The sequence below is a fragment of the Delphinapterus leucas genome, chromosome 7 (assembly GCF_059928025.1).
Source record: "Delphinapterus leucas isolate spDelLeu-1000000601 "Yukka" chromosome 7, BTC_Dleu_Yukka2, whole genome shotgun sequence".
Taxonomy (NCBI): domain Eukaryota; kingdom Metazoa; phylum Chordata; class Mammalia; order Artiodactyla; family Monodontidae; genus Delphinapterus; species Delphinapterus leucas.
Genome location: NC_143135.1, coordinates 106,652,432 through 106,672,670, shown reverse-complemented (window position 1 = coordinate 106,672,670; position 20,239 = coordinate 106,652,432). Strand labels below are relative to the sequence as shown.

The window sequence follows — 20,239 nt, the reverse complement described above, 5'->3', positions numbered from 1 at the left end:
CTGTGACGGCCATGTCCCAGGTAGGTATTTAGAGCATCTGCAGTGGGCTCTGCCTTCTTTGAAGGCTGTGTGAGGGATGGCATATGCGCAGTGCCAGAGAGCTAAAATGCTGGTCTTAAAATAAAGCAAGCTTAGCAGTGGATGGAACCTTAAAAAAACTTAGAGGAGAAAAAAGCCAAGGAAAGCAATAATCAGGAGCTAATTTTCTGAGAAAATGTATTATTGGAACAAAAGCAAAGAACAAACAAAAAAACAAACCCTAGTCCTATTCAATGGGAAAATGATTTGAAATTTTAGCATCAGATGGCAAAGTGAAAATTAGGAAATTGTCCTGGCCAGATGGAACAGACAGACTCATCTCAGTTGAGAATCACAGTGAAAGTGTTGGATACAGGCTCTCTCAGCAGCCCCTGCACCGGCTGCCCCCAGGCCACCTACCTTGCACGATGAGGTGCACCCGGGAGGTCTTGGGGTGGTTGTCCGTCTGCACGGAGCAGGTGTACGGGCCCTCGTCGTACACGTCCACGTTCTGGATCTCAATGCTGTACTGGGTCTGGGTGTTGCTCAGGAGGACCACGCGGGGGTCCAGACACCACTTGTCATTCCCGGCGTAGAGGATGGTGCTGCGGTTCAGCCAGGCCACCCGGGTGACCCGGTTGTCAATCGTGCACCTGGAGGGAGGACCAGACGGGTAAGTCAAGGGACCGCAGAGAAACGGGAGCCATCAGGGTCTTCTTGGCAAGGCTGAGATGCCTGGTCACCATGCCTTGTCTTCGTCCCCTGCCCCCAATGTGTACACGCACACCTCCTGTTTGCTTTGGCCTGGGGGGCACTTTCTGGAACTCAGCGTCAGAGGTCTCGCAGAACTGCAGCCTCAGAACATTGGCTATTTCAGACTTCCAGGTCCTGAGTGATTCTGTGCTTCTGAAAACCCCTGAGCACAGGACTATTTCAATACCCCTAACTATTCACTAGTTATAGCCTGGAACCATCATCCATCCTCAGAATGGCTGGGCCCTGGGACTACCCCCATCCTCCCCCCGCTCTGGGATTTCCATGATGTGCATGATGATAATCCCTCACATTGCTTTCAAGATGCTCTGGGTGTACTAAGTTGCTCAATACTCAAAACAACCCTGTGAAGAAGGTTCTATTGGTAAAAAGAATTGAAGAACAGAGACACTGAATGCTTCTGGCAAATGGCACAGATAACGTGCGCTAGATCAGAAACCCAGCTTTTAACTACTAAACATTCTTTCTCCCATCTCAGAATAGCGAATTCCAACAGAAGGCTTTTGAAGTCAAAACTAAATATGGACCCACCACCATTGCTATTTCTCCTCATTATACCCAGGGGCAGAAATGTTCAATTACTGCTAGACTAAAGGCATTTTCCAAAATCTCAAAATGGTTCGTACATGTAAAAATAGACTTTCTTTCTTTTATTTTTGCATCTGGAGTCCCCAAATTGTGGAAGCTCCCTTCTCTTTTCCTACACTTTCAAATTTCCCAGCTACTCTGGCCAAATCCTCATCAACTCTGTCTGCATTCACTTCCCTCTCTAGCCACAGCGAGTATGTTTTACGGCCTGAGGCTAAATTTCACAAACACAGTGTCCTGAGCCTGGCTATAATGCTGGAAATAGCAACTTAGCCACGGTAGGTACAGTGTTGCCTCCAATGTAATCATGCTTTTGCGCGGTACCAAGTACGTTTACATCCACCCTGTCTCATGTGATTCTTGCAGCAAACCGGTGAGATAGATGATCTTACCCACCCATTCTCCACTTTAAAGATCAGGCCTCCAGGGTCGGAAATGGTCTGATGACTTGCCTCAGGATAGGGAGCTAGGGAGTGATGGAGAGTCAGACCCCTCAGCCAGGTTCTAAGTCCTGGTCCTGGGTGCCCCTCAGGATGCACAAAGGTGAATTTTTCAGGGACGGTTGCTTCCACTGAATTCTCATAATTGTCTGTGACCATAAAAAGCCTGAGAACTGCTGCTGACTATACCAGCTTCCCCAGGCAGTGCCTCTCGAGATGTGCTCTCCAGTGCTGTGCGTCCTTTCCACTCGTACTTGTGTAAATGTCACATGATCATCGCCGGGCCTCTCAGGCACAGGCGGAAAGGCTTGCTGAGAGGCCCTGTAGGGAAAACTGCTCAATGAGAAACACCTCTGCTCAGCTGTCCAGCTTGCTTTGTGCTGCTCACTGCGTTTTTTGGACAACAAAGGATAGAAATGATGGGAAACCTGACCAGGGGAGTATTTCTGAAAGCGGGCATGGACCACTTGCATCAAAATCACAGGAGGTGATTTTGTTACCGATTTTCTTGTCCTACTGATTCAGAATCTTTGGGAACTCAGAAACATGAATTTCTAACAATACCCCAGCTGGGTCAGACACCCACCAAAGTTTGAAAAGCACTGGGGTATATAGCAGGGTATCCAGGACCAGCCGCATAACCTGTGGATCTCAGTGCAAAACGCAAATGCAGAGTCCTTTGCTCAAGGACTATTAAGAATTTCAAGATGGCAAGAGCAGGGCATTTAACAAGTGCAGGGTCCTGTGCGAATAAACACACACCCTGAAGGGATGTCCCACACTTTTGTGCTTGTAACTCTCTTCGGGATCTTACTTAAATATGCATTCTGATTTGGAAGGTCTGGGGTGGGGCCTGAAAGTCTGCATTTTTCGTAAGCTCCCAGGAGATGACAATGCTCATGGCCCCCAGACCATCACTTAAGAAGCATAAAGCTAGAGGGAACTGTATGCACGTGAGGGTTTGAGAAGCACTGAGCTAGCCTTTCACTATGTGAAAGTGTGACCAGAAAACCAGCAGGTCGTCATCGCTGGGGAGCTTGTTTGAAACACAGACTCGGGCCCCACCTCAGATGTAACGAACGAATCTGCATTTTCATAAGCTCTCCAGTAACCAGGATGCACATGTGGTCTGGACTGGTCTAGAGTGAACTCCAAGACTTGCTGTTGGCTGTGATAACAATATCCTGAACATACCACGAGACTGAGCAAGAGGTAGGGAAGAGCAGCTGATGCAGGAAGCTGGGCCTCCCTGATGCTGTACTTGCCTTGCACACCTGATGCTCGTCCTCTCAGGCTACCTCACTAAAATGTGGATGTGAGCCACCATGGTGTGCACCCCCTTAAGAACAACACACTCCACAGCTCCCTTTGCCAGCAATGTAGCTGGGATGTCATTCATATTCATGACTTTAAGGGCAGTCACTGCTCTGAATTTTGCTTGGATCCAAGGGGAGGAATTGGTGAAATTCATATTCACAACTGATGTTTATTGAATGCATATTACTATATGCTAGGTATCCTGTGAGTCTGTGGTATGTGCTATTTTATCATCTTAAAAAAACTTGGTTGCGTTCACCTATTACGGCCAATTTACAGATGAGGTTAACTGAGTCTAAGAAATATTATCCAAATGAACTAAGATCACCCTGCAGAACCAAGATCCAAACCCAGTTTTTGTTTGTTTGCTTATTTTCCCCCAAAGTCAGTGATCTTAAATGTCCTTTTCCAGGGCTTCCCAAAAGTCCCTACAACATTTAAATTCAACTATCTGTAAGTCCTGACAAAGTACAGATTGCTGGGTCACTCCCTGGTCTGGGGACCCCAGTTTGAGAACCATTAATTTAGACACTTCACTGGTTTCTGGTGACACGAGAGCCGCAGCGCAAGTGGGCACTAGGAAGTGACTCTCATTTGAAACACTTTTCCACTACTTTACGGGAGAGAACTTTCTTGCAACCAGTGTGCCCTGGGAAGCCAGAAGCAGAGTCCCATTTATTTTGTCCTCCAGCAGCTGAAATTTGACCAAACACCAGGTGAGTGTCTAATGATTGGAAATTGAATGAAACGGAAGCGGCCTCACCACACTGCACCGCACTCACAGGGCCAAAGGTGCTCATCTGCAGAAGCACTCATGCTCCGACACAGCCAATTTCAGCAGTTATGCGGCCCCCGCGATATACTACACTGAAAAGCCGGCACAGCTTCCGCCCTGGTTTGGGGCACATCGAAGGTCATGATTAGAGGTCCAAACTGTCATTGCTGGGTATCAGTCTTGCTGTGTCTCCACGGAATTAATGTGGCTTCTGAGAGATGAGTCACAAAGGTAACTTGGTGGCCAACTCCTGCCACCTCCTCATACCTGCCCTCATCTATCCGTCTCATTTACAGAACGATACACAGGAGACAATTCTCCAAGTATTAAAAAAAAAAAAGTGGACGTGAGCATAACTGCACTCTCAGGCAGAGCTGATGCTTTGGTTAGTGGGGAGTTGGTGGGGAGAACAGGTGGGAAATTCAGTCAACAGGTTCCCTTTTTCCAGAGACAGCCCTTAGTTCACTTCTACAGAATTACTCCTAAAACACATGTATTTCATGCTATTTCAGCTCCCTCAGGAAGGGGATCAACTATAAGATTAACCGGAAGTGAGCAAGGCTTCAAACTCAACCCTCCCTGACTAACCCAGATAAGTGTAACAAGACATGGCCACTTGCCACTGAGGAAAGAGTCAAAGGTCAGCCTGAGGCAGGCCAGGAAGAGAAGTGCAGAGTCAGAAAGGATTGGAGATGGCCTGGCCCAACCCTGAAGATCTCCACCCCTTCCCCCCACAGTCCTGAGATGCACTAGGCACCCACCCTGAGCATCCTCTCCTCCGTCCATCCCACCACGTATGCAAAGAACAGAGGAAAAACCTCTGCACACACAGGGCTTCTGGATTGAGCCCTGGAACTCCCCAAACTCCAAACATGTCTCCTCTCAGAGCCTCAATGCCTGACCTCACTTGCATCCATACTCGAGCCAGGGGCCATCAACTTTCCCTATATCTGTAAGCGATCCATCCCCTCCCACAGGGCTGGCGGCTCTCCCCTCCTGTGTGTGGTCCCCATGGACAGCCCACAGCCTGGCCTATGCAACATCCTGACAGAATCCAGACAGAGAGAGAGTGCCTGGGAGGGACAGGCTTGTTTACCATTTCACTGCTGAGCGAGTGTCCTTCTCAGTCTGTCTGTCTGCACCCTGCTCCCTTCCTTGGAGAAGCTTCTTCTTACAGAGAACAGGCCTGTTTGAACACAGGCCGTCAAGGACATTCAGCCTGCACAGATCATCAATGCATTCTCTTTGATGATGTCTGGTCAGGTGTGGCTGACCAGAAGGGGACCATCCACGTGCAGCCACGCCAGAACACGCACCTGAGCACAGTGCACGGTGGAGAGAACCGACACACCTGAAATTTTCTGCAGCTGCGCCGATTGTGCCGAAGCTCTAAAACTGCAGCCCTCTGTGCCCTTCATCTCCTGCTGATGAACACTGGCTTTATTACCGTTGCTGCATTTGTACATAGAGGAATAGCAAACAAAATGATGAAGCAAGGCCAGGATGAGTGCGGCAGAGATAAAACATGGAAGTGTGGATTCGGGGCCTCGAGCTACTTTTGGATTTTAGAGGAAAGGAGAAAAAGAGACAGAGAGAGAAAGAGGAACCTGGAAGGTGGAAGAAAAATAAAGCGGAAGTATCTGCTTGGCACCTTCTAAAGACAGACAAAGAGGGTGCTGAAATAAAGAGGATTCTTGAAGAAAGAGGGAACAATTCCGGCTTGGCCTTTCTTAAACGCACCTGCCTGAAGATCTGAGGACTCTAATGGACCAGAACAGTGAGTACTCCAACCATCCCTTCTCTCAAACGGCCCTTTAACTGCCTTTGAAAAGCAACACATCTCCAGCAACATTTGAGCCTACAGAGAAGTAAGTGTTTCTGCCCTTCGTTGCTCCTGATCACAATCTCCTCTTATCGCTCAGAAATGGTCCCGCGGTCCAGCTGCCCCCTAAGTTTTGTTTCTCTGAGCGTTTGGCTTGTGCCCGGCCCCTCCCCTCAAGCTTCACAGCAAAGCATCACAGGTGGTTGGTTCGGAAGTACTGACACCCAGCTCCACGGAGTTGGCCTGTGCATCTTCCAGGTCTGCTTCTGTGGGAAACCAACAAACAGACAAACCAGGATGCTTCATCACCGGCCTGCGGAAAACTCAGCAAAAACCACCTGTCCCCTGAGCTCTTTGCTGGAGGAGCAGGCTGACCTGGTGGGGTTGCTAACTTTGACCCTGTTGGAATCTAAGCTCGTGTCAGTATGTGTGAAATTGGCTTGGGTTACCTAGAGACACAAACACTGAACTCACACGATCCACACCGGCCTCACAGCTCTCAACCACTACTGTTTTTGCTTCACATGGAAAATGGGATGTGTGCTATGGAATCTCTCTTAGTCATGAAAATAAGGCCAAGGCTGATCACGCCTCGGTAGAAGCAGAAGGAGAGCTTATGATAGACGGGAAAGGACCAGAGGAAACCTCGGCTGTGTCCATGGTGCCCCGTGAGTCCACACTGGTGGTGGAGGGCAGGGAGGGGGAAAGAGCCAGGCCCTGAAGTCGGGCGGCTGGAACCCAAGTGCCGGCTCTGTTCTGCTGCCTCTCAACAAGTCACCCGACCTCACTGAGTTTCACTTTACTCGCCTGGACCGGAAATACATTTTCCTCCTGCATGGGGTTAATGGGAAGATTAAACGGAAGCATGCATGTAAACGCATTGCCTGGTATGCAGTAGAAACTCAACAAATAACGGATCACACAATCTATCATACACATGGCCTTCTCAGATCTACATGTTCATTACATTGCTCAGTAGATGGTAACTCCCAGAAAGGCAAGGGCCACACCTATGTTTCTCATGTGCCTTTATATGTCATATTGAGAACAAAATAAGCACTCAATAAATATCTGTTGACTGATTAATTTTGTTAAATTAAAATCTCCCACCTTTCACAAACTCCTGAGAAATGAAAGGGCAGGAGCCCATGTCCAGTAAAGGCCCAGGCCATGAGTCAGCGCCAACCTGCACTTAGAAACACGCCCCCTGCACACACACCCCTGCACACATGCTTGCTCTTTGTGGGAATCTGTCACCTTTCACCACTCTAATGTCCTGGGGACAAACCAAGAAGGCCTGGCTGTGTGGACCTCTGAGGAGGGCTCTCGATAAACCCACCCACCCCTCTGCCCGTCCTGTAAGAGTCGAATGACGCGGCACCATCGCAACGCAGACTTGCCAAGTCAGGCGGGCCATGACTCGTCTGAGACAAATGGTGTGCCACTGAGATCTGTACTGGTGACAAAGCCCAATACTGATTCCAGTGCTGGGGGAGGCTTGGGGCTGTTCAACAGGTCATTTCACATCTGTAAGCTATAGCGCCCAAAGGCCATTTCTTTATTTCATAGCAGGGTGTTACATCCATGTGGTGAGAAAGGAAGAGCTCTGGACTGACTGACGATCCTGGTGAAGCGGCATCTGGATCCTGTTACGAACCACAGACCAAAGCAGTGGCGCCTTTTTCTCCCTCGGTGACCAGAGCCAGGCAGCCCGGGGGAGCGGTTTCTTTCCATTCCCTCCCTTAACGTACCCAAATAGTCCAAACACAGATGAGTGTCTCCTGAGTCCCTGCGTGGGGACCAACGTTTCCCAGGGGAGAGAGCCCAGAAGGGCCGAGAGGTGAGTGGAAATTCACTTTGGACTTCATCTGCCCTTTGACCCTGGGCTCCAGCGCACAATCTCCTGCCCCATCTCACCTCCCACCCCACACGCCCCAGACGGGACAGGAACTGGATATACTGGACGGCTTCTCACTGTTTCCAGAGCACACCGTTCACTATCAGAATTCAGGGACCCCCTGTACTGGGAACGCCCTTCCCTATTGTTTATTAGATAAATTCCTATTTCCCTATCAGAGCCAACATTAGAGGTTATTTTGTATGCTAACCATATTTCCTCTGCAAATTTTAATCCCCCATGAATGTTCGCTAGACATACTTTATCCTGGTGTGTGTTGACGGCAGTCTGTCCACTCCCCATCTACCTGTAATATGGTGGGGGGAGGAGGCATATACCATGTGTTTCTCTATTGCAAAGATTCTTGGTTACTTTCAAGGCAATCTGGGCCTTGTGAGAGTTAAGGTGGCCTTGGAGGTAGGAGGGAGCTTGCTAAATACAACAGAGCAGGGCACAGCATTTCAGGCGGAGGGAAGGGCACAACAAAAGCACAGTGGAACTGTGAAAGGATACCAGCATATTTGCAGAAGGATAGAAATTTGGTCTGTGCAGAGTGTAAGGCTTCGGTAGAAGAGAAAAGTTAGGCGAGTTGAGGCCAGTGAATGAGTGTCCTACTCTTTCTGTGCCCCCTCCATCCACTGCAGACTGACCAGCGTGGGCCACATCAGCTGGCTCCCCGACCTCCGGCCTCCCACTGAGGTCAGCTGATGGGAAGGAGAGGGGATGCCACAGGCCGTCCACGTCCCTGTCAGAGGTCACAGCTCCTGGCTGGGGTCCTCTGTCCCTGGTGGGAGCCGAGACCTCCTCTTTCCTTCACTTGAGTCCTGGAGGCATTAGCCACTCCCTCCTGTTCCAGCCCCGGGGTCATGACTAACCCTTGTGGTCTTTCCTGCACTTCGGCTGCACCTTTGTAAGTATCCACACGATTAAACGTCCCTCCAATGTGCCATCTTTTCCCTGCAGGAACTATTGCGGCACCCGTGTGACAGACTGTTCCCTTTATCCTGAGGACAAGAAGGACCAGAGAACCGAAATGAAGAGCTCTGCAATGGCCACCTGAAAGAATCGCCAAATCACAGAGGACCACGAAGGCACCGAGCCTAAGCCCATCCCCCTTCTACAGTGGGTGGCCCTCCGTGGGAGGGAGGAGTTGGGGAGAAGAAACCCGGATCCCGGCAAATGAATCTCTGCTTCTTCTTGTCTGTGTCTCCGATCGATCCTGTCATCCTGTCCTTACAGCTGGACCATGTAAAGCCCACACCTGAGATGGGGTTTCATCCTGGAGGTGGTGGACCAGCTGGCAGGATAGCAGCAGGGGGATGCTGATCAACCCAGACACTGTTTATAGTTACACTTTGAAAACTAAGACTCACTCGGGTAAACTGGGGTTGACGGTGCATACTAGGATGCCCTGTCATGCTGGAAAAGGGGTCTGGGAAGTACCTGGCTCCTCTCGAGCCCAGGGCTGGGGAAGACGTGCCAGCCTGGCAGGCCCTGTGCCTAAGAGGCAGCTCAGACGAAGCATCTGTGTCCCTCCCGGTCCCATCGCTGGGGCTAGTTCCAGATCCAGCTCCCTGTCTGGACGCACTTGAGTCAAACCTGGATCCTGCTTCCAAGGCCCCGCCTTTCATCACAAAGAACCCCCTAGAGTGAGGACTTGAAACACCAGTGTGGGGAGGACCTCAGGGCTTAGGAGACAAAACCGCACCCTGGAGTAGGGAGGGGCGGGTCCAAGGGGACGTCCCCTCCTGTGCGGGGCGTGGCTGCAGTCAGCCAGCCCAGCCCCTCGGGGCCCTCGTGTCGTGTCTGTGCTGCTGCCAGGTTTCTGTGCCAAGAGACCACACCTGCCGCCCTCCCTGGAGGCTGTCTCCAGGCTGCGGTGCCTGGGAATGTGTGCGCTCCCAGGGTGGCGGCAGCGGGCTGGCCGCGGGAGCAGGTGGCCGAGTCTCGCTGCAGGTCCCGTGGGAGCCACCCTCAGGACACCTGCCTGAAACTGAGCCTCCACGTGGCTTCCTGGCTGCCCACCCCCCCCCCACCCCCGCTTCCGCGGTCTCTCTCCAGGGGGCACTCCCTTAAGAAGTCACTTCCACACAAATTCGCATCTCAGGGCCTGCTTCTGGGAGGCTGCAGAGAAGAGCTGGGTACCGGCGGAGTGGGGAGGGAGGGGGCTGAGAAGAGCCGGCCGCCAGAGGACACGGGGAGCAGGGACCACCCAGGGGCGCCGACGCCACAGCACGGTTGCCAGGGCAATCCAGCCAGGCCAGAGCGCCAAAAGGGACCCCTGCTGGAGGTGTCAGGAGGGTGGAGGTGGAGGAAGGCGCGCAGACTGGAAGCCTTGGCAGCGGGGAGTGAGCCCTGAGCTCACCTTGAACTGAACATACATGCGCGCGAGCAGAGGGAAGGAGAGGGAGTCCAGAGACGCGGCCGTGGCCACAGGGCCTGTGTTCAGGGTCTGGTCTGACAGACGCAGAGGAAGCCACGGTCACCGTGGAGGCCCTGGAGGGGCTGCTCTCATCCGAGGCCAGTTAGGAAGGTTGGGGCAGCCGGACCATATCACGAAAACCATACTTGAGGATTTTCAGGATTTCACGCAGGAGAGAGGAGATAAGGGGGGACAGAGACAAGGTGAAGGCCGAGGTTTTCCCTTCCCAGGAAGGGGTTCCTACCACAGTGTGCTGGGGCTCATTGCAAGTGTCAGACATCTGACCCAACACTGTCCTACGGAGACAGGACCTACTGAACCTGGGCCGACAGGAGGGCTGTTCAGGGCATCGGTGGTCACAGGATCCCTCCTCCTTCCTCAGGCCTGGTCAGCAGCCTTTCCTCTCACAAGGCTCCTATCCCAGGCCCGTCCTTCTCTTTCCCATCACGTGAACTTCACTTCTAGTTGTGAGAAGTGAAGACGTAGATAATTTGAGGTGTAGAAAAATAGGTTTTTTGAATTATTCACTTGTTTGACAAACGTGCATTGAGGATCTATTATGCACCATGCAGGGTGTTAAGCACTTAAGGGGTGTGATACGGGGTGAATAAGACAGACACAGACATTCTGCTCCTGCGGAAGTAGAGCTAAGACAGATCACTATCGAGCATGAGGACTTTTATGAGCGGATACTATGGGGTTTTGTACAGAAAATAAGCAGGTGTTGAGGAACCCACCGTGGTCGAAGCGACCAGGGAAGGTATTTTGCTGAGAACTTTGCAGATGGTGTACATTTGCTGCTTGGAGGGACCTGCAAAGTCACCTATAGATATGGACCCTGGAGACACAGACGTGCAGCTGCTTCCTTCCTGAGACTATGGCTATGCAGCTGTTTAGTTCAAAAAAGAGTGGGGATGGGAACTTGCATCTCCTGAGTCCTTAACCTGTGTTTTCTGGGGTTTGGTGGATTTGAAGAAAGGTTCTCCACTGAGCATTCTGAAAGCTTGACAATGCACCGGGTATCACTCAGATTTTAACATCATCTCTCCCATCTGGAAGCTGCCATGCACTGGTATATTTCACCTACTAGGACCTCAGCTTGCACGTTCATACTGAAGAGAAGCAGTGGCCATGCCCCGAGCTGCTGGCCTGACTTCCACGGAGTCAAGCTAGCTAGGTCCTCGTCTTATTATCTAATCTGCTGTGACAAGCCTGGGTCCCCAGTCCTTCTGTGACTCAGTTTTCCTATGTGTCAAATGGGGAAAAAACTAGTCTGTCCACTCAATCCCTATGGCTGTCAGAGGAAAGTAACATACAAGGGAAAAGTATAAAGGACTCTGGAAGAACAGGGAGGTGTTAATGTTTACTATCTTCTGTGTGAAAATACAGATGTCCCCTCTCTTCAATATTATTTTGCAAGTAACTAAATACATGCCTACATCACCCCGCTCAACATTATACATTTACTTACTGTGCTTCTACACTGGTGAGGATGCTGTGCTCACTTTTGAGAACAAAACATCTTCCTTACTGTCTATATTTTAAGGGCTTATCCTACAGAGAAGATCAGAGCCACTTAAATGAAAGAAAGCAGGGTACCTACACGGGCAATTCAGTGACAAACGCTGGATGGACACGGAAACGACGGATGCAGTCTTAACCCTGACAGCACAATGCCCAGCCCTGAACCAGAAGCAGAGAGCTCTTGAGAGAGGGGCGCTCTCCGTCCCTCTGGCCACCTCCCCAAGCAGCAACAGGAGCAGGCACAGCCCTGATGGGTGAGGGGGGCTGGGGGAGGAGGCGGCCGGGATGCAGATGCAAAGATGCAGCCACGGAGTCAGCCCTCTCTTGGCTGGAGCTACATCAGCTGATCCTAGCGAAGCAATGTCCTTCAACCAACCCTGGGCAAGTAGTTATGCAAGTCCTTTACAGAACCCCCTGGTGCCTTTGCGATACTCTCTAGTAGCTGGTCTCTGTAGGAAGGGATTCTCACTGTGCTGGAGGAGAGCTCCTTCTTCCCCCGCATAAATTACTCCCTGATCTTGACCCTTCAACAAGCAGCTCAAATCACCCATAATCTCAATCAAGTGGACCCCCTTCTGAATCTAGGCAATGGGGTGGGAGGGGAGATTCCGACCTTACCTCACCTGGATGGCGGCCATGCCGGCCTCGCTTAACCTCCAGCCTCCACCCTCTCCTGCTGGAAGGACCTTTCTAGCAAATCCATTTGAGACTCATTTGTTCCAAAGCCTTCACTCGTGTCCACAGCCCTCCATAGGAAGGGCCAACAGTTCAGAACAGCTCACCAGGATGCCTCACCCTCATCAGACCCATCGCCTTGCACAGAAGCTGTATCACAGGGTGTGCCTGCGGGTTTCTTGCAGTTTCCGCAATGTGGATGCTCTCCCAGGACTCCAAACCATGTCCCACGCTGCCCCATCTGTCTCCCCACCTCCTCGCCACACACACCTTTCCTTCCAAGGCTCCCTTCCATCTGCCAGGTCTACGCTGACGCCCCCAGCCCATAGCACCTCTGTCCCATCACTCTGCAGGCCACACGGCCACTGTGAAGGCAAAGCCTGTGCATTTTCTTTATTTTTTTTTAACACCCAGCCCTGTCATGCCCAGCACAGTACCTAGTCCATCCTCGCCTTCAGTCAGTGAATGCCCGCTGCCCGAAGGGAGGGCACACTGCAGGTGCACTCTGAGACCAAGCCAAACATGGGAATCTCTCCAACTGTTCTCCATGGTGACTCAGACCAGGCTGCCAGGGGCATGCCACATGTGGCACACGGCGAGCCGCACCACCGGAGGTCACCACGTCACAGCTCAGCCTCCACGATAGCTTGCGAAGTGAGAAGGGAGGATGCAGCAGACATCTCATAAGAGCTTTGGGGTGTTTTTGTTAATTAACCAGAAAAGTAATAGCTCAAACCTTCCGATGCACAATAGCATGCAAAATCCTTTCGCGAATAATTACATCTCATGGAATCATCAAAATAAAGCCAGAGGCAGAGACGCATCTCTAACCTCAGAGCGAGGACCCTAAAACGTGTGATTTCTGGCAAGTCACTTCACCTCTCTGACCCTCAGTTTCCTCGTCTGTGCAAGACAGGCAGTCTCTGTGGGAACCCCAGCATGGTGGGACTCCCCAGGTCCGCTGCCTGAACCCCCATAACTATTTCCCGTCCTCTGGCAGGCAGGGCTGTCTGACACTCTTAACTGTCCCTCTCCTTGCCAAGGTGAACAGAGAGAGGAAGGGTTAGCAGGTTAGAACAGAAAGTGGAGCAAAACTGGGAAGGCAAAAATGCCAATTACTGAAATGCAATAAATGCAAACATGCCTTCACTTCTTATGCAAATTCTTGAGAGAAAGAGGGGTATAAGTGCAAAGGAGCACATTTAGTTTCACCTCTAAGAAGGATCAAATAATATGAACTAGAATTTAAATGCATTGAGTAAAATCAGCAACATGATGGCTCCTTTGACGGTAATTATCAAGGGAATCACAGAAAGTCGGAGGATGAAAGTGTAGGATCTCATTCCTTCCACTTGGAGACAGGACTCTTCCAGGCTCCCTGACCTTGTGCCTTTCTCTGCCCTATATGGTATGTCCTAGCATCTCCTCAACAAAGCTGACCCGTTCTCACCTCTGAGCCTTTGTTTCTTTCCCCACTAATCAACAGAGTCCAGAGGCAGTGGCCCCGCCTTCCAGAGTAAGCCCCTTTTCTTTGTCATCCCTGGGTTCCTTTCACCTTCTGAGAATGTTTGGTACTAAAACGCATCTCCACTCCTAGAGTCCTAACAGGCTCTGGAATTGGGTTCTTCTAATTAAGACCAGGATGCCCTTTGGTAGTTTTAGCTTCATCAAAACCAGTTTAAAATGTTCAGTGATCAGCAGAACACCCAGAGAGAAAGCGGGTGGCAACACAGTTATGTGCAGGAGCTAAGATTATTCTCAGTGAAAAGCCTGAGTCAAACAGCTCAGAAAATTCGGGAACGGGGAGGGAAATAGAGGAAGGAAGGGTCAGGGAAGCTGCCACCCTGCTGTCTGAGCATCGCCCACCGCTTCCAGGGATGAGGCCACTCACTTCTGGAACCTCCCATACTCTTTATTGCCTTTCTGTAGAGGGATGCGCCCTCCAATTTGGGATGCCTGGTGGAGAGAGGGAGCTACTGTGTCTGTGCTGAAGAAAAACAAGGATCATAATAACAAAAGCCCAATTTTCACGTCCTGGTAAGTCTCCCTTCCATGACTTTGACGAAGAGCAGACAGGATGCTGTAGAGTCATCCAAAGCTGGCCTTGCTTCTAGGTAGGCATAGGAAACCCACCTAAGGTCTATATTTAGGAGTTCCACCTGAAAATATATTTTCTACTGTCTTCAAAATGAGAATAGAAGCCCACGTGGTCTAAGTGATTGGGTCAAGTTTCACAGAGTTCTGATATAGAGGCTCACTTAGATACCACAAAGCTGAACTCAGACTCCCAGGGTCTGTTTGCGGCCCCTTTGTTATATCTTCCTGGGGGTAAGGTCAGACACCTTGGATCAATACTCGTGCAAGAGGCTGGAGAAGTGCGTTCTATGTTGGCTCTAAAACTGTCATTAGAGACCCAGCAGTAACAATGCTTCTCACACAGTCATGTGCATTAAACAATGTTGCCCTTTTGAGAAATGCACATAGTTTTGGACACCAAGTCCCTCTATGATGACCTCTGAACTTCTCTTTTAGAATACATGGCCAAACACGAGACATGGAAACAACCTAAATGTCCATCAACAGAGGAGTGGATAAGGAAGATGTGGTACATACATACAATGGACTATTACTCAGCCATAAAAAGGAACGAGATTGGGTCATTTGTAGAGACGTGGATGGACCTAGAAGCTGTCATACAGAGTGAAGTAAGTCAGAAAGAGAAAAGCAAATATCGTATGTTAACACATATATGTGGAATCTAGAAAAATGGTACAGATGAACCGGTTTGCAAGGCAGAAATAAAGACACAGATGTAGAGAACAAACGTGTGGACACCAAGGGGGGAAAGCGGGGTGGTGGTGGTGGGATGAACTGGGAGATTGGGACCGACATATATACACTGATGTGTATAAAATAGATAACTATTAAGAACCTGCTGTATAGCACAGGGAACTCCATTGCGCTGTACAGGAGAAACTAACACAACACTGTAAAATAACTATGCCCCAATTAAAAAAAAAAACATGGCTAAACAGATGCTACCTCACTGCCCTCCCCCCGCCCCCATGCTGCTTTGGCAAACTGTACTTTCCCAGGAGCGTTTTGTAAAGAAAAGCCTTCTGTGCCGTCAACACCAACCCATCCCAAGGAAACCTTCCCAGCACTGTCCTTGGTGATCTCCAGCCTCACCAGCTGTCTCTATCTGTGTGATCTCCTGGCAAGTCAGTTTGGTTGGGTGAACTCCTACACCCACAACTATAACCCACTGGAAGATTTTTTTGTGGTTCCTGTTCCTGTATGAAGGACCTCTAAACCTATACAGTGTGGAGCCAGTCAGTCCACACTGGCTGGGGAAGGTCCCTGGAGGGGCAGCTCCTGCCCTTTTGCTCTCTGCAGCCCCTGGGTGGTTGCTAAATTCTACTTCTGAGAGAGTGAGCTGGACTTGCAAGAGCTGAGATGTAACATTTTGTATGCATATGCAAAAGACATTTATTATCTGTAGGACATTGTTTAGAAATTGCTCTACTATTTGATTTGTGATAAGTGATCAGTAAACATGTTTATCAAAGTAAATAAAACCCGTAGAGTGACTTCAATTGGATGCACATACATTAGTGTCTGGGAAACCTGAAAAACCATCCTAAGAGGACCTGGTGTGTCACGTGCCATGTATATCTCCTCTCCACCTCCCTCTCGCCCACCCCCCTCTGCACTCAGACCTCACCTACAACGCTGTCCAGCCTTCTTCCAAGTGCAAACTGCTGGTCACAAGCAGGGGAAAGCGAGGGACTTATGGGTGAGCTTGCCCAAACACAAGAACACCATTTGTCCACAAAAGCTTGAAAAGAGTGTCAAGCTTTCAGAAGGTCAATTCCTAAGGGAGAATCCTGCTGGGTTCATCACTTCCCGGAAGAAGGGTGGTGCCTGGGCCAGAGCTAGGCTCTGGAACTGCAGACCATAAACATAAACATCACTAAGCCCGCCAGGATGACATCCTTTCTCCTATTAATAACACCTTCCTCTATTCTGCTCACCCCAGAAAATGAAAAGAATGAGGCTTGGCTGCAAGTGTAGGGGAGAATAAAACCCAGGATGGCAATAAATCGGAGTGCAGAGTGGCAGGCACTGTAATCCACCAGAATGACGCTCTGGCTCAAGGAAAAGAACCTCTTTGGGGAACCAGTGAAGGGAATCGATGCCCATAAAAGCATCGAAGGCATCAGCGGCAGCAGGAAAAAGAGATACTGTTGACTGGGACATGCGGCAGATTGCAGGTTGTAAAACGAAATAGAAAGTCATTAAGCGGTGGGCAAAGGGCAGGACTGCACGATGTGGATGTCATGGGAGACCACGTTATAGGGCACAGGACTCGCCATCAGTCAGAAGGTCAGAACCGCCAAGACTCCGTCTGCACAGCCCCGGGATCCCGTACAAAGGCCCTTCTCCATGCACAAATGCGGATAGAGGAGAGATGGTTAGTATTTATTGCCTCTTACGTAATAGGTCTATTTGGAAACACATTCTGACTGGCTTATCAGGGTATTAATACATCACAGGCATACTGAGCTGTATTCACTTAGGGTTTGGGTTGCTTGAACCAAAGACTTTCCTGGGAAATACGCCAAGGTATGTTTTCTGGAACTAGTCCCCTTTTCTGCCTCATTTCCACTTCTTAATCCAGCAGAGGGCAGAGTCAACCCATAAGACTCAGGCTCCGGGACCCTGTGGGGCAGTTCGAGGCAGAAGATGTCCTGGGAGAAGGGGTGAGAAAAGCAAAGACATGAATCAACTCTTCATCCTGTAAGGTGGATATGGGGATGGATGCTTCCTCGAACTCTCAGGACAAAAGACTGGGAGTAGGTAGGGCCAAAGAGGAGCCAGTTAAAGCGCCCTGAATGTGCCTGTCTGGGGAGCAGACTCGTGAGTCATTTCCATCACAACCCGTAAGTTAAATCACACTTCATAGCGCGCAGGGAGCACCTCTGATGACAAAGGAGGGGGAGCTGGGAAGGAGACAGGATGGGAGGTTGAGACCAGAGAAAAGCAGGACAAAAGGCAGGTTCCAAGGACTTCCATCAGCTGCCCTTCGCCTGCCTCTCTCTCTCCTCCCCGTCTGCACAGCTCTTTCTCCCCCTGCATTCCAATGCTCGCCCTCTGTCTCCTTTCCTTTCTCTGGCGGCCTTGGCTACCCTCTCCAGCAACTCTGTCTTGGGAAAAATAAAAGTAAAACCCAAAACAACTCCTGGGGGAAAATGACTGCTTCCTCCCCCTCTGCTGCGCCTGCCACCACGGTCGCTGGGAAGGCGGGCACACAGCCAGCGCTGGGGAGAGCTTTGATTTCCAATCCGATCGCTGCATTCTGTCAGCCTCTGCACACACACCGCAAACAGCTCGGCCCCATCTATCACAGAGGAGAAGGGGTGATGGAAGGAATAAAAGAAGGATTCACCTCTGTCTCCCGGAAAGAATGGCTGGTGCAAGTGTCTCTGTCCCTTCCCGGCTCTGTCCCTGCACCTCGCCACCTCCCCATTGAGAAGTCACCGGCCACAGCTGGGCTGCAGCTCTACTGTCCGCAGTGCTCTAGCACCTACAGATTCCATCCACCAGACGCTTCTTCTGGGAAGAACGGATGGATTCAGGATGCTCTTGATCTTGGCTGTGTCTGTATTTCTGTTTCCATCCACATACATCCACTCATGTACACAGATGGCCAACCCCCCACTGAAATGGGTCCCCACCACCCGCTTCACGCAAGAGTGCTTGTGAGGACTCTCGGTGCTTACCACATGTGGTGTTGCACCTTTCCTGGGCTGTGTTCCTCCCTCCGAAGCCTAGACCACCTTCCTCTCTCCCTCCCTCCCTCCCTCCCTCTCTTCCCCCACCCCAACACACACACACACACACACACACACACACACACACACACACACGCTACAGTCTCTTCTCCCTTCCTGCATCCTGTGGGTGCATGTGATATGTGATTTAGTCTCACTCTCTCTGGTATCACTGGAAATATCCTTTATTTATTTATCATCACTAAGTTGCCAAAAAATAATTTGCAACCCTACTGTGGGCCAGTCAATGTGCTAGGGGCTGGGTACACAAAGGGGAATAGGACAGGGTGGCTGCCTGCTGTGTGGCCAAAGGCAGGGCGTGTTTGGGGTGGTGTTAATACTTCCGAGCTTGGAGCTTGAAATGCACGTCAGACACACTTGTGAAATTCAAAAAAAAAAAAAACAAAAAAAAACTGCATTTTATAAATAGACCCCCAACCACAAATTCCAAATAAGTTCCACAGATTTTTTTTGATAAATAAAGCTGTGAACCATTACTGGGAGTGGCTGGAGAGCAGGATTTGGGTAGGAATCAGATGTGTGAAAAGCCTGGACAGGTGCGCAAAGGCACCTTAAAGAAGGGTCTTCCATGTCACTGACCCTGAGGAATCTGAAATTTAACTTACGGTTCAAAGGGTTTCAAACAGGAAGGGAATGTGCTCAGATCTGTGTCCTGAGAGGGCCTCGCTGCCACAGGAGAGCAGACTCGGGGGAAGCACAGAGCATCTGCTTCCAGAGCACCCAGTGGTTCATCCCACCAGGTCTGCCAGCCTGAGGTAGGGCAGGGCCCGGGCTGGAGGGGAGGGACGGACACGAGGGATGTTCCCCCAGAATGGGGAGTGCGGGAGGGGCGGGGAAGGGAGGAAGGTACAGTAGCAAGAGTGGCACACAAGTCCTGGGCGCCAGTGGGCACTGGGCACGAGGACTCTGCACTCCCTCCACCCACCCAGCCACCCTGCTAGGCCATGGTCGGCGACGTCTCCGCTTCATGTATGTCTGGTGGCCTCCCTCCAGGAGACCCCTACTCTGTAGCCAGGTCCCACTGGCCTCTGGCTGGAGTGACGGGGTGACAGCAGGGCCCTCAAACAAGGGATGGGCCATGGCTGCAGGGGCCTCCGTCTGGGACGTTAATGTCATGTGCCGCTCTCTGAGGATGCACATGGGCTGGCCCTGCCTCCTCACCCAGCCTATCGAAGCCCTCGGGACGGGGGCCTCTCAGCTGAGCCTCAGAGGCAGTTCCCGCCAGCTGGTCCCCTGGCAGGTGGGCAGACACCTGTTGACAGGCGAACGGGACATGCACACAGTGCTCTCTATGGAAGGACGAGTCCTACTGCCCCTCCAGGAGGAAGGGCTGCGGGTCGCCTCCAGAGCACTGTCCTCGGCTCTTCTGCACTCAGACAGCTCGCATCAGCTTTCTCCGTGGCTCTGTGCAATGAGACCCATAGAGAGCTCATCACCGGAGCTTTTACAAGTGGGTGGGTCTCCCGGTGAGTCTTGCAGGGACGTGTCTGGTTTGGGAGAGATGGCAGATTCACCTCCGGGCACACATTCGTGTGGAAGCACACAGGTGTGCCCCCTCCCTGCCACACAGGCAGTCATCTGTCCACCCTTGTCCCCAAACCACTCCGCACCCTCCAGCCCCTTCGCTGTCATCGCGTGGACAGTGCATTTTACATGAAGCTGTAAAACCTGATGACAGCTTTCCTTGTCAGTGTGGCCCTCGCTCTGATCCCTTGGTGATTTACAGCACTGACCCTCCGGCGTTGAGCAGCCTCATTACAAATGAGAGAAAAGAGACAGAAAGAAGCAAAGGGGGAGTCATGGTGGAGAAACAGGGGTGGGCGGCTGACAGGACAGGACTCAGGTGGGAAAGAGAAAAGCTGTACGGGAAGGCCAGAGAGCGAGACCACAAGGATGTGATGTTTTAATGGGGAGAAAGGAGAAAACATAGAGACAGGTTTTTCCCTTCTCTGGGTTCTTCTTTCTTTCCTGTTGGATGAATGAGAGTCTGTGTGTGTGTGTCTGTGTGTGTGAGACAAGCATCAAGAATCCAGTTCAAGGGCTTCCCTGGTGGCGCAGTGGTTGAGAATCTGCCTGCTAATGCAGGGGACACGGGTTCGAGCCCTGGTCTGGGAGGATCCCACATGCCGCAG

At 51.0% G+C, this 20,239-nt stretch overlaps 1 protein-coding gene across 3 annotated transcripts in view; it reads right to left on the bottom strand.

The window, feature by feature from the left end:
- NTM (neurotrimin) overlaps positions 1 to 20,239 on the bottom strand; it is a 397,081-nt gene that overhangs the window by 185,658 nt on the left and 191,184 nt on the right. For all 3 annotated transcript variants that reach the window (XM_022556277.3, XM_022556280.2, XM_022556281.2), the window contains exon 2: positions 439 to 671. In XM_022556277.3, coding sequence (XP_022411985.2) covers positions 439 to 671 — 233 coding nt within the window. The remainder of the gene's footprint in view (positions 1 to 438; positions 672 to 20,239) is intronic.